This window comes from Trachemys scripta, chromosome 9 (assembly GCF_013100865.1).
Source record: "Trachemys scripta elegans isolate TJP31775 chromosome 9, CAS_Tse_1.0, whole genome shotgun sequence".
NCBI classification, from domain to species: Eukaryota; Metazoa; Chordata; order Testudines; family Emydidae; genus Trachemys; species Trachemys scripta.
In genome coordinates, this window is record NC_048306.1 from 41,110,766 (window position 1) to 41,123,168 (window position 12,403).

Consider the following 12,403-nt stretch of genomic DNA (forward strand, 5'->3'; position numbering starts at 1 on the left):
TTGTTCCCACACCCAGTTTCTTTGCTTTTCCCACCTATCCTCAGCACCAGCACTCGTCCACATTTCTTCCAGTACCAAATCCAAGTTCAGCTCACTCCAGAATCCCCATGTTCCTAATATTTGATGAATAACATCAGTTCGGTTCCCTATAAACTGGTGCTGGCACTCTGCCCTTCCACTGATTATCTCCTCTGATCGTGCCAAGGGTTAGTGTCCTGGTCAGTATGCAACATTTGTTTAAAATCACCCTTAAAACACACACACAGAGACAGCCAGCTTCAGCCCAAGTACCACCTGCTCCTGCTTTCTGTGAAACTCAGCTGGTCCAACCTGCAAAACTCCCACCAGCTCAGTTGTGAGATCAGAGCCACACACTCCAAGGCACCAGCTGTAGGAGGCCTGACTTGAGCTGGCCAGCCCCCTGGACACAGGGTTCACACCTCCCACACATACACACCCCTTCTCAGACACACAGACTCAAAACCATACACCCATTCATCTGTGCACAGCCTGTCCCACTCACACCTCATCCTGTCCCTTGCAGTCTTACACTCCTGTTCTCCAGTCTGATTCTCCACCCTATCCCACGTGGCCGGTCTATCTAAGAAAGTTTCTTGGCTTATAAACCAGCAGTGAAGTTCTTGAAATAGTCCTAGAGAACTCAGGTGCACAACACATGTTTTAGAAAGCTGACAAGGGCAGCACTCAGACTCACAGTAGCATAGGTGCTGTTTGGGTTTAATGGCCATTGCATGCTATCTCGTGTCACATGCTCAGAGGTCAGGCTGCTTGTGAACACTTGGGCGTGCCTCCAATGCCCTGTCCTGCTGCGGACATGCAAGTGCCTTTCTCTGGGTCATCAACCCAAACAGCTTTTTAAACAGTGCTTCCTCAAAGAGGCAGTGGTTAGCCAGAGACTAGTGGGGAACAATCCCCAGCAGGTGACAGCAGTTTGCGGAGGATCAGAGACATCATTTGAACCCCACATGTGGGCAAATTTATAAGAACCATAACATTTGGATGTCATTTGATTTATTATTTAGGGGGCTGTATCTCAGGAAGCCCTTGCTGAAATGGACTCAGATTTGGACTGCTAACAGTCCCCTGAGACACAGTAATTTTCAAGACTATCTGATTCAGCATGTCATTTTTGGAGCCTGTATTAAAAAAAAAAAAAAAAAAAAAAACCCAAAAAAAAAAACAAAAAAAAAAAACCAAGTCTCAGCCTCAACTATCACAAAGTACCTCTCCACTGTAATAAAGAATCCAGGGGTCAGAGGATGCAGTCGTTGCATATGAGACACCATGCCCATTGAAGACTTTTTCAAGCATCCTCATTGCTTGGCTACTTCTGTCTGAATGCTGCAATATTTCTCAGGGTGACCCAAGGGTCACACATAGCCCATGTGGGAGAATCACTTAGCCCCAGCTCCCATCACAGATCCTTTGTCCATGGGGTTAGGTGCAACCCTATAACTACAAGATTACTTGAGTGCACAGCTCTGCAACTCCAGGAATGGGAAAGCCCTGGAGGCAGCATTCACAGAGCAAATCCACTCTGGGTGAAGGCTCCACAAAATCCTTTTATTCATAAAATACATGCACATCTGTATAAAAATTTTAGAATCATCCTTATTTTACAATATTTACAACAGAATACAAGCATTCAAGGCAGAGGCATTTAGGGTCTGGTCTGAAGATATTCAGTAAACAGCTGGGAACTTATGAGAAAGTAAGAACCATTGTCTGCTTATTTAGGCCAGTGGTTTTCAACCTTTTTTTCATTTGCAGACCCCTAAAAATTTTCAAATGGAGGTGTGGACCCCTTTGGAAATCATAGTTCATGGTCCCCCAGGGGTTCATGGACCACTGGTTGAAAACCACTGAGTTAGGCAATAAGTATCTTCTTGAACCTGAAGAGAGATACCTCATTGCACAGATCCTCAGCTGGTGGTACTTTGACATTGCTCCATGGAAGTCAGAGATATGTCAATCTATGGCAGCTGAAGATCTGGCTTGGCATCATTATTAAAGGTCATTTATTAGGATTCAACAGCGTCCTTTGGTCAAGATAGATCAACACAAAATTAGGTGTGGTCAACTGTAGAGCTGTGATCCAAATCCAAAGTTGAGGGATGTTCAGCTCTGGTGGTTTGCACAGTCCCATTATACCTTCTAGTGGAGATCCAGAGGGTTAGTATGGGTCTCCCTCTACTCTTAAACTACAATAAATGGCAATCAATTGCTAGCCTAGCCCATCTTAAACCCTTAGGGAAGGTGCTTAGAGCATGAGCAGACACTTAGCCAACTTTAAAATGGAGATGCCCACCAATTGCTGCAGGTGGTATTTGCCAGCAGAGCTACCACTGATACCAAAGAGAGCCCTGCAGTGTTAAAGTACTTCAGGAGGTTCATTAAGAGAAGAACAATTGTCCACAGGCCCAGGAAATACTGTACAATTTCTCATAGAGAGGACCCTGATGGAGCTGGGAAATAAAAGGCTTCACCCTGCTTTCCTTCTCATTACAGATGGGACTCTGGACTCCAGGGGTAGCTTACCTTGGCTTGCAATTCCGGCACCTGGAATTCTGCTTAGAGTAAAGATATCTCCTTAAACACTCCACCCAACCCCTTCCCCTCAGAGAGGGGGAGACAATACATTGGAAAGAGGAGGGAAGAGGAGTGCTATGGGTAACAGCTGGAGAAATTTTGCTTTGAAAGTGGAAAGTTTTTGTGGTTAGTAGTCCACCAAATGCAGAAGGAAATATGCCAAGGCCAGTACCTAAATAAATCCCAACTTGCAGGTGCCCACACCCTGAGATGAATCAGTATTTGCTATTTATGCTGATTGTCTGAAGAGGACAATCAAATGAGACAGAAGGAAACCAGCCAGGATTCTCAGGCGTGATGGATTTGCACTTCAGGTCTGTCGTTGTTGCTGGACAGTTGCTCTGCAGATGGGAAGTGTGCCTGTATTATCCTTGCCCCATAGGGTATGAATTTTAGACCCTGCTCTTCCAGAGTAGAACATGAAAGGATGGGGTGGAACAATGGGAAACATCTCAGATCTGCCATAACCTCTTCTCAGAACTCCAGGCCAAAGACAGCATCTCACATCTCTGCAGGGCAAAGAAAATGTATTGTTAGGCCACTGAACTCAGCCAATGCAAAGGAAACCCAAACCCTGTTTTGCCAGGCTGTGTGTGTAGTGGTTAAACTGGGAATCGGGCCTCCTGGATCCGGTTCCTGGCTCTGCTTGGGGTTAACAGCCAACATTTCAACAATGACCAACTGATTTTATGTGCCAACTTGTGGCTTCTGTGGGGGGACATTCAGGGGTGCTGAGCAACAAAGGAACTCCAGGGGAGCTGCTCAGCACATCTGAAAAAACAGTCAGACCCTAACTGCCTTAAGCTGGGCACCAAAAAATGACTTTTGAAAGTTTGGACCTTAATTGTGTCTCAGTTTCCCCATCTGTAAAGATGGAAACCAGCCATCCTGTAAAGTGCGTGGAGATGCCTGGGTGCCAGGTGCTGGAGGAGAGCAGCGTTTTGTTATTACTGCTTCTCTCCCAAGTGAGATGTTATGAATGGCAGAGGATTCAATTTGCAGCTTTTTACTCATTCTAGAGAAGTGGGCCAGAAGTTGCGGTCAGTATCCCTGCATACAGAGGTCAGAAAAGGGCAAGAATTTCCCTTAGACAAAACTGAAGATAGAAACCGTCTCCCACGTGCATATGTAAACCCCCCCTAGGTTTCATTAGCAGGGAGCAATGCAGCAGGCAAAGAGTTGCAGGAAAGATCTGTCACTCTGCTCAGTAAAGGCCAGTGTTACAGGCCTGGAGGTCAGTGTTTATCCAATAGCAGCCCAGCCCCAGCTTGCTGTCCTGCACTCCTGCTATCACCACAGATTATCCTATACGCTGGACATCCACATTGGTTTGATTTGTTTTAATCACAGCCGGCTGCTTGAGTGAGAGGAAATCCAGCCTGGGCCACCTCTCTCTGGGGTGTTTCCTGCCAGCACCAGCACAGCGGGAGACAAATATAATCAGGAAGTGCTGTCATTTCCCCTCTCCTCTCAGACTAGAGGGGGGCTGCAAGGAAGCAGCAGGGATGCAGAGCTCGGGCGGCAGCTTGCCAGGGCTGCCCCGAACACATTGGACCAATGTAGCCCTGAATGATGGAGACTATAGAATTTATCACCTGTGGCGCACCCAGCACTTCACCAATATCTGTCAGGCCCCCCAGCCACCTCCCTCAGGGCAGGACAGTAGCATCACCCCCACTTGACAGATGGGAAAGGATGGCGCAGAGAGGGGAAAGGAGACACTGACCCAAGGTCACCCCAGCAGCTGGGTGGAAGAGACTAGAATGGAATCCCAGAGTGAAATCCTGGCACATTGCGGTCAGGGGGAGTTTTGCCACTGACTCCAATGGGGCCAGGATTTCACCCGAGATCTCAGATTCCACTAGTGTTTAATGCTGGTGTTTCTAACAAGCCTGAGGAAGTTAGGTGCCCAGGTTTATGGATTCCATGGGAGCTGAGTGGTGCTCTAGGGCTGGGGATCTCAAACTGGGGGTCGGGATCCCTCAGGGGGTCGCAAGGTTATTACATGGGGGGGTTGTGAGCTGTCAGCCTCCACCCCAAACCCACCTTTGCCTCCAGCATTTATAATGGTGTTAAATACATAAAAACATGTTTTTAATTTACAAGGGGGGGGGTCACACTCAGGCTTGCTGTGTGAAAGGGGTCACCAATACAAAGGTTTGAGAACTACTGCTCTAGGGGATTCAGGCACCTAACTCCCATTGAAAATCCCACCCTTAAACACTAGATTACATTCCCCGCCATGGCTGCCTTGTGTCAGACTAACCCAGGAGGATGCACTGTAGTCTAGACACCACATTCCAGCCCAGGCGCTCTACAACCCTGGAGGCAGCAGCCCAGAATTCACACCTGTCAGGTGTCCATGCTGTCTGTCAAGATACAATTCCTAACGTTAGAGGAGAGAAGGATGCAGCCGCCACAGGACAGGCGGAGCTCCTGCAAGGGACTGCACAGCGTGGAGAACGAGGAGAGGCATAGTCAGACACAGTCATGCCTAGGGACAAATCATCAGCCTGGATCAGTCACCGTAGTTCTATTGACTTCAGGGGAGCTGCACTGATGGCCAGCAGTGGAGGATCTAGCTTTCAGTGGTCATCAAAACGTGGCAGAGATCAAGGCTCCATACATACCCTCTAGCACTTTATCCAGATCTGCAATGAACTCCTCCAGCTCCTGTGTGTCCCCAAGCTTAGCTAACAGAGAAAAAGATCTGTAGTCAGATGCTTGGCATGCCACACCCATCCCAGTGCAGGTTACAAAAGGGATTCTCCTTGGCTTCTTCTGCCCATGGCTGCTCAGGCCATGCTACTATTACTGCTTTCATAACATCATCCATTGGCACATCTTGTCACAAGGATTTGGAACATCTGGGATGTAGTTTATAGACTAGCCTGAGGCTAGGTCTACACTATGAACTAGGGGTGTGATTCCCCGGCTTCTGTACACATACTGGCGCTCACTCCATGCAGCTGCAACAGCATAGGCCCGGTAGTACGGGTAGCTGCAGCAGAGGTGGCTGAGCCCTGCCAAGTACATACCTGCTGTTTTAAAGGTGGGTTTGCACTCAGCACGGCTCAGGCATGCCTCCTCTGTTACTACCTGGGCTACTCAACTACCCTGCTCTTTATACTCATGCTAGCGCTCACTGAGCTAGCGTGAGCATGTGCACATGAGCCGGGGAATCGCATCCCTAGTTAGTAGTGTAGACACAGCCTTAATGTGAAGTCTAATTGGGTTGTGGGGTACTTCTGATGGCCAGTCTGGAGTACAAATGATTGGTCTGCCTGGCATTATGGCCCAGGTCCTTTGGAATGCCTTAAACCAAAGCACTGAGACTTGACAGTAAGGTGCATATACTGTGATCTTTACTGATCACATCAGCCTTGCATGAGCACTTATTAATCTCTCAAAGCCCTGCACTGTACACACTCATCTTAGGGAAAAATGTGGGATGGATTTTTCTGGAGATAGTCTTTCCAAAGTCCTGACTAGGAATTGAAGAGCCTGAGAAATGGTGTTCCCAGGAGATGCCTGGGAGAGCATCAGACATCTAAGCCATGGTCCCTTTATTGTGGAGTGGAAGTGTGTGTAGGCGACTCTCCCTAATCTCTGAATCCTTATACAGATTCTGGTCTCATTTCTACAGGGGACCCAGGATGTCACCCCAGAACAAAGGACTCCTTAGAGGTCCTTGGGCAACCACCAGCCTGTATCCCCATTAGCACAACCAGTTCAGCCACTGAACCCAGCCAACATGCTTCTGGGGTTTAGGGTGGCCCAAAGGGGTGTCACCTGGACTGATGGGCTGAATTTAAGCGAAGGAAAATTCAGGTTGAATAGTAGGAGGAACTGATAGCTTGGAGGCAAGGGCCCCCTTCTCCTCTCACTTTCACTGGGGTGAATCAGGAGTGACTCCATGCAAGTCAGTGGCATTCTGATGTAGAAGAAAAATCAGGGCTACAGACCCAAGTATTTCTCTTGTTTCTGAGCCATGCAAGGCACAGCTTCTGAGATCACCCTCTGCTGAGCCCTCTGTCAGGGCCAGGGCTGGGTGACCCTTTCAGTAACAAGGTTCTGGGCTGGGATCCATGAGCGCTGAATGGACCCATCAGATCGGATTCCAGCCTGGACCAGAAACATAGCTCGGTAACATCATGCACGTTCTGCAATTCAGAGGGAGTCAACTCTACTCTCAATTCCTCACAGAATATACCCCGCTAGCCAGGATTCCCACATAAAAACATGGATATGCTGCAGTTACTGATCTGAATGCACCTTATCTTTAATGCATTCAATTTCTCCAGGGCCATTGCTGAGGGAATGGGCTCAGATCCTGGATTCCTCTACCCTGAGGGCTCTTTAAATAGGATTCCCCAGGGTACCCCTTGAAGAAAATTTTTTGATGGAGATCTGTCCTGGTCTTACCTTTGGAGTTAGCAATGCTGTCCGACGTGTTGAGAGCTTCTTCACTGGAGTTTAAACTGCTCCCAGGAGACGTGCTGGTACCTGCAGACAGAACAAGATCAGTCACTGCACCAAGGCATCATCTAGCTCCAAGGACCACAGGGGCATTATAAATATGCCAGCAGGGAACAGGGGCCAACATGGTGAAACATGGATTCCCAAATCTAGCTGCTGGGTCCCACTTTCTGTCAGCTGAGCAGCTGAACTGCACCACTTTTGCTACAAGTCCCAGCTACAAAAGTGAACAATGCTTTTTTACCAGCCCAGCAGGGGCCAAATTCAATCTAACGGCATCCTCTGCAGTCTGGGTGTGATGGTGGAACACAGTGATCTGGAACTTCACTGGGATTATCACAGGCACAAGGGGGCAGAGAAAGATCAGAGAGGTGGGTTTTGGCCCAAGACTCTGGTATGTTATGCAGCAGTGAAGCCATTAAATCCTCTCTCGCATGGGGGTTACAATGCAGTGGCTGACAAACCCTTGACTTTAAAGATGCACCTGTCAGGCACACAGACATCACAACCCCTCAGAGTAAGCACAGATGCTACCCAACAAAGCCTTAGAGGGAAGAGACCCATGAATGTGTGGCCAACATGGGGATGCTCAAAGACGGAATGACCTAAAAGTTGAATCACTGAACAAAACAGAGGTGCAGCCACAGACATTTGGGGAGGTAAAATTGCAGGAGCCCTGCAGCCACGTTCAAGGGATCTCCAGCAAGATAGTAAGTGGTTGGATGGGGATGGAGGAGGCAGACACGTTCCCCTCGTCCCTCCCAGTGGGTTTTCCCCAGTGATGCAACACCCCACCCCGGGTGAGCACCATGACTCCTTTTATTCTGCACCAACAACCCCCAAAACTCACTTTCTAGCTCATCAATGCCGCTGTCATAGACACTGGGGAGGGTCCTTCTCTTCAGCTCCTCCAGGTGCTGCTCATACTGACAAACTTCACCCTTGTCAAAGTCTTCAATCACTTCGTCAAACTCCCTCAGGAGGTCATTGAGGTCATCTGGCAGCACTGAAGATTCAACAGATCAGCCCAGTGAGTCATTTGGAGGCAATACAGACCATCTCTCTCTCTCTCTCTCTCACACACACACACCCCCCGGAGTGCTTCTGAGCAGGGTGGGAAGGGGGATCAGGAGATCAGAAAGAGGGAAATTATGGGACAAAGGAGGAAAGAGGTTTGCTATGAAGCTTGGAAATCAGATGACATGGGGAGAAGAGAGAAGTTGTCCTGGGTGGTAGGAGCTGCAGGGGAGAAGGCTCTCGCACCAACAGTGGCCAGATTTTGGGGGGAGAACTGGGAATTCAGTGTACTGAGCAGATAGACTAGGAGCCTAAAGTCAGTGACGTTACCACAGTGTAGAACCCATGTGAGAGTGATCAGAGTCAGGCCCTGGATCTGAGTAAGGGGAGGGACCAGAAAAGCAACTTTGAAGTGATCCGTAGAGCAGAAGAGTGTTCCCATAAGATGGCCACCTTTAGCCACATACATAATGGAACACAGGAGGAGATGCTGTCTGGGTGTGCCTTTATCCACCCCCAGCATTCCCCGCCATGGACACCCCAGCAGCCAATCCCAGTTATGCTCTCAGCATCATGGGCATGTGGGTCAGATATGACCATCAACCCCTTGCTCTCAGTTATCCCTGTGATTGACTGGACAACATGTCCTAATCAGCCAATGGCTGTGCAGCCACTCATTTGCAATAGTGCTCATGAGTGTGACCTGAGGACACAAGGGCTCTGTCTACAGAATAGTTCAAACTGTGTCAGCAACAGTGCAGATGCAGTTGTGCAGCAGAGAGTCTGAGATAGACCCTGGGCCTGATTCTGATCTCACTTACTGCTTTACCCCAGTGTAATGTCACCAATTTCATCAGTTACTCCCAGTTTACACCAACGTGAGATTGGAATCAGATCACACCAGTTCATTGGATTCCTCCAAGTGGTTTTTAATGGGCATGGGAAAGGGGAGGGGGAAAAACCAAGGGATGTAAATTTGTAGAGGAAACTTTGTCAGGATTTTAAAGAATCCCTGTATTTACTCCTGGGTAGCCGAGTGAGTTTCCAGGACCAGACCTCCAGCAACGCGCAAATCAAGCAATATAAATACAATTGGCAGAGTCTCCTCTATAATTTGACTTCCTTGTTGTGAAGCTAGGAGTTGGGACTGTAAGCTTTGGCAATTCTGTAGGAGAAAAACCAACATATGAAAAGCAGCAGGAAGTGCTGGGAAAGCTGTACAGTCATCCCAGCCTAGGGGCAGAGCAGCAGATGTACTCCAGGATGTGTCCGAGCAGACTCCAGGCCACCAGCTTGAGCAACGGGACAGACAACTCTTCCCTACCCCCCTCAGAACTTTCAGCCTCACTCCACCCAACTGCTGTGGGCACCAGCCTTCTGGCTAAGGAGGGCTGTAAGAGAGCCAGCAATTCTAACCAGCTAAGGAGCAGCAGGGTCACTGATGCATGGTGCAAGGTTCTTCTTCCCCCTTGAGGAGTGAGCATGTTGCTTCTACAGCTCCACCAGCAAGAATGTGCCAAATGCAGCTGGGAGCAAAGAAGAGCTACTTCCATTGACTTCAGTGGACATTCCACCAGCTGGTGCATCAGCACTTTGTGCCTTGTAGACAAACTAATTGTCACAACCAATCACATCACCACTGACTTTGACCCATTGAGCCAAAGTCCTCCTTGGTTTAACTCCATTGCCTTCAGGAGAGTTACAACAGGGAGGACACTAACCCACTGCCATTTTTCCCCAATGCAGCTGGCCTTGAAAAACTTACAGAGTAGCCTTGGAGTGTAATAAAGAAGCAACATTACAACCTTGAAGAAAGAAGAGCTGAGCAAATGCACCACAGGATTGCAAGAGAGGCCACTCTTCAGCGCATTTACAAACCACCGCTCTACACTACACAGAGCCAGATTTTGCTCTCCCTCAGAGTGGAGTAAGTCAGGAGTCCCTCCACTGGGAAGCTGGTGTGTGAGCGGAAACAGGCCTGTCAGCTGGGTCTCTCTAGCCACCTACATTATATATATATAGGCCCATCACCATAGTAGCTGGCTGGCTCACAAACATTAAGAGGCCAGATCCTCAACTGCTGGAAACCTTTGTAGCTAATTGCCCACTAGGCACTTTGCAGAGAGAGCTTAAAATAAGATCTTAGCTTCAAAGAGTTTACAATATAAACATTTGCTCTGATCTCTGAAAGACTATTGAAAGCTTCTTCTGTTCACAGGCGCTCCCTCCTCAACTCACAATAGAATGTTTTTATGGGACCCAAAGGTTTTGATGCAAGCCAACTTGAGCAAGGTAAAGCTTGTCATGATTAGGTTTTGTATGGAATATACTCTCCTGTGTGAGTTGGAGACACCCTGCAATACTCATGAAGATTAGGGCAAGTTTAAGATGGAAAGCCATCCTGCTCCTTTATCCATCAACCTCCTTGCTTTGCTGGCTTCAAGTTCAATCACATCCTTAGCATCACATACAAGAGCCTATTGTCTGTGTGCTCATTTCCTCTGAGGTTTTCTTGACAGTAGACTTTTTTTAAAAATATAAACACCCTTCTGAACTGTATGAGAACTGATGTACTCAACTAAAATGGATCCTGGCGAGCTCCTGGGATCCACAAACTGGGTTCTGATTTCATCTATGCTGGTGTAAATCAGGTTTAATTCCAAGTTACTCTGGATTTAGCTTAGCTGGGGATCCAGCCCTATCTTTGTATATTCATGGTTATTTATTTAGAGTACCACGCTCAGAGGACGTGCTCATCCGTCACCCACGAACAACAGCTTTCAGAAAGATCAGAAAATTCTGCTCCTGCATTTACAGCTTAAAATTAAAACCTCTTACAAAACACAAGCACAGACAAGATAATCGAGAATGTAATGAAGCCTGACTTCTGTGAGGGTGTGCACGGGCATGTGTGGGTGTGTGCATATGAGTGAGAGATAACGGTTACTGTCCCGATCCTCGTGCCATTTCAAGAATGAGGCTAACGGTACACAGGTTATCTGCAGATGGCAGGAAACATACACACTGCAACTTCTATAGATCAGCAACTGTTTTTAGTTAGATTATAGCAAGAGGAGGTAGAATTGTGCTGCAAGAGTGCCTTCTGAGTGACATATCTTGGCTCTCTGAGAGTCCTTAATAAATAACTTGTTTTGTGGTTCTTACCACAGTTTAGAGGGGGAAACCCTTAGAATATTTCCCTAGTCTTCAGTAAAGCAGTCTACTTTTTTCCCCTTCCATTGTACAACATGTATTTACTCTTCTGGGCAGAAATGCAATGCAGATAGGCTTCATGGGGAGAAAGTTGCCGAAGAGAAGTTGCTGCTTGGAATAATTGATGGCTAGTAAACAGTTTACAGGAGCGTGATCCCAGGATGGGGTTTTTCCCCACAGCCTTGGAAGGAATCACGGTTAACAGCTGACTTGCCTGCCCATGAGAGAGGAGCTACAGGCTTTGAGGTTCAATGCTGCAGCCGCTGCTCTGTACCCTTTAAGTCTGGGAGCTGGAGCTGTCCCTCGCTATCAGTACACTATCAAGAAAAAAAATTGGGGGAGGGGAGGATTTTTAATCAAAACGTGGCTGTGTATGGATACTGCTCCCTGCATGCAGGGACACAAATCCACAAGAGCTACTACCCATCCTTTAACATTCATGAGAAGGAAGAAATATAACATGTCTGATGCTGGAACCCTTAATCCATTGAAGCCAGTCAATGAGCGGAGGATCAGGCCACAAAATTCTATCCGAAGGGTGGATACAGTTCCACATAGAAGTTTACTCTTAAAAAATGTTAAGATACAGTAAGTTATAATCCAGAAAATAGCTCACACTAGCTGTGTAGAACAGCATAACAACGAGGAGTCCTTGTGGCACCTTAGAGACTAACAAATGTATTTGGGCATAAGATTTTGTGGGCTAAAACCCACTTCATCAGATGCATGGAGTGGAAAATACAGTAGGCAGGTTGTATTTTCCACTCCATGCATCTGATGAAGTGGGTTTTAGCCCACAAAAGCTTATGCCCAAATACATTTGTTAGTCTCTAAGGTGCCACAAGGACTCCTCGTTGTTATGCTGTTCTACACAGCTAGTGTGAGCTATTTTCTGGATTATAACTTACTGTATCTTAACATTTTTTAAGAGTAAACTTCTATGTGGAACTGTATCCACCCTTCGGATAGAATTTTGTGGCCTGATCCTCCGCTCATTGACTGGCTTCAATGGATTAAGGGTTCCAGCATCAGACATGTTATATTTCTTCCTTCTCATGAATGTTAAAGGATGGGTAGTAGCTCT

At 47.4% G+C, this 12,403-nt stretch overlaps 1 protein-coding gene across 1 annotated transcript in view; it reads right to left on the reverse strand.

Moving 5' to 3' along the window:
- Positions 1-1,563: 1,563 nt before the first annotated feature.
- Positions 1,564-12,403, reverse strand: part of LOC117883332 (regulator of cell cycle RGCC-like) — a 12,600-nt gene continuing 1,760 nt past the window's right edge. The window contains exons 2-5 of the mRNA XM_034782564.1: positions 7,940-8,095; positions 7,036-7,116; positions 5,241-5,303; positions 1,564-3,119 (exon numbers count right to left, since the gene is read on the reverse strand). Coding sequence (XP_034638455.1) covers positions 3,112-3,119; positions 5,241-5,303; positions 7,036-7,116; positions 7,940-8,095 — 308 coding nt within the window. The 3' untranslated portion in view covers positions 1,564-3,111. The remainder of the gene's footprint in view (positions 3,120-5,240; positions 5,304-7,035; positions 7,117-7,939; positions 8,096-12,403) is intronic.